The sequence below is a fragment of the Colobus angolensis genome, unplaced genomic scaffold (genome assembly GCF_000951035.1).
Source record: "Colobus angolensis palliatus isolate OR3802 unplaced genomic scaffold, Cang.pa_1.0 Scaffold43, whole genome shotgun sequence".
Classification (NCBI taxonomy): Eukaryota; Metazoa; Chordata; class Mammalia; order Primates; family Cercopithecidae; genus Colobus; species Colobus angolensis.
The window spans coordinates 5,508,176-5,509,130 of record NW_012117710.1 but is presented as its reverse complement, the minus strand read 5'-3'; the positions used below and the strand labels follow the sequence as shown (position 1 = coordinate 5,509,130).

The 955-nt window shown below is 43.7% G+C and overlaps 1 protein-coding gene across 1 annotated transcript in view; it reads left to right on the top strand.

Moving 5' to 3' along the window:
* LOC105522451 (vacuolar fusion protein CCZ1 homolog B-like) overlaps positions 1 to 955 on the top strand; it is a 34,859-nt gene that overhangs the window by 19,169 nt on the left and 14,735 nt on the right. Inside the window, 1 exon segment of the mRNA XM_011956979.1 lies at positions 322 to 489. Coding sequence (XP_011812369.1) covers positions 322 to 489 — 168 coding nt within the window.

The following is a 955-nucleotide window of genomic DNA, read 5'->3' as shown; positions in this document are numbered from 1 at the left end:
CTCAGCTCACTGCAGACTCCGCCTCCCGGGTTCAAGCAATTCCCCTGCCTCAGCCTCTCGAGTGGCTGGGATTGCAGGTGCCCACCACCACGCCCAGCTAATTTTTGTATTTTTAGTAGAGACGAGGCTTTGCCGTGTTGGCCAGGCTGGTCTTGAACTCCTGACTTCAGGTGATCCACCCACCTCTGCCTCCCAAAGTGCTGGGATTATAGGCATGAGCCACCTTGCCGGGCCAGCATATTCTGATATGGTGTTATCCAAATAGCACCTGGCATCGAAAGCAACTGGTGAATATTAAGTAGGAGTGTGTTCTGTTTCTAGATTCCTGATTCTCATTCACGTCATTGAATCAAGTCATGTCTGTTCTTGCTTTTAAGATTTCTTACCGGACCCTTGAACCTTAATGATCCAGAGGCAAAATGCAGATTCCCCAAAATTTTTGTGAATACAGATGACACTTATGAAGAGCTCCATTTAATTGTTTATAAGGTAACAACTTTTTTCCCTCCAGCGTTACTGATTAATACTGAAGTCAGTCTTTCTTGCACATGTACATGAGTGCATATGCAAACCTCTTAAATGTTTCTTGGAAAAGATGTTGGAAGTTCTGATTATGGTAAAACTCAAAATGGGTGTTCTTCCAGAGTAATAAGTTTATTTTCAGCTCCTTTTAAACAGTTTTGTTATTAGTGAAAGAGGAACTGTTTAAGGTGGTGATTCATAAACGTGTGAAGTCCCACGTGCTCTCAAACCAAAGGCTGTCAGAGGTTGGTGCTGCCCGTTCTCGAAATGGCTCCGGATGGGGGCTGTGGCCACATGTCTGTGCGTGTTGCTTTTGCTCTGATTTTAAGGCTATGGGCTTGCTAATTCCATAAGGATCGTATTTGTTTCTGTCAGGACATCATCTTGTAAGGATATGTACTCAGGTTGTGTTTCTAATTAAAGGCAGTTTTTC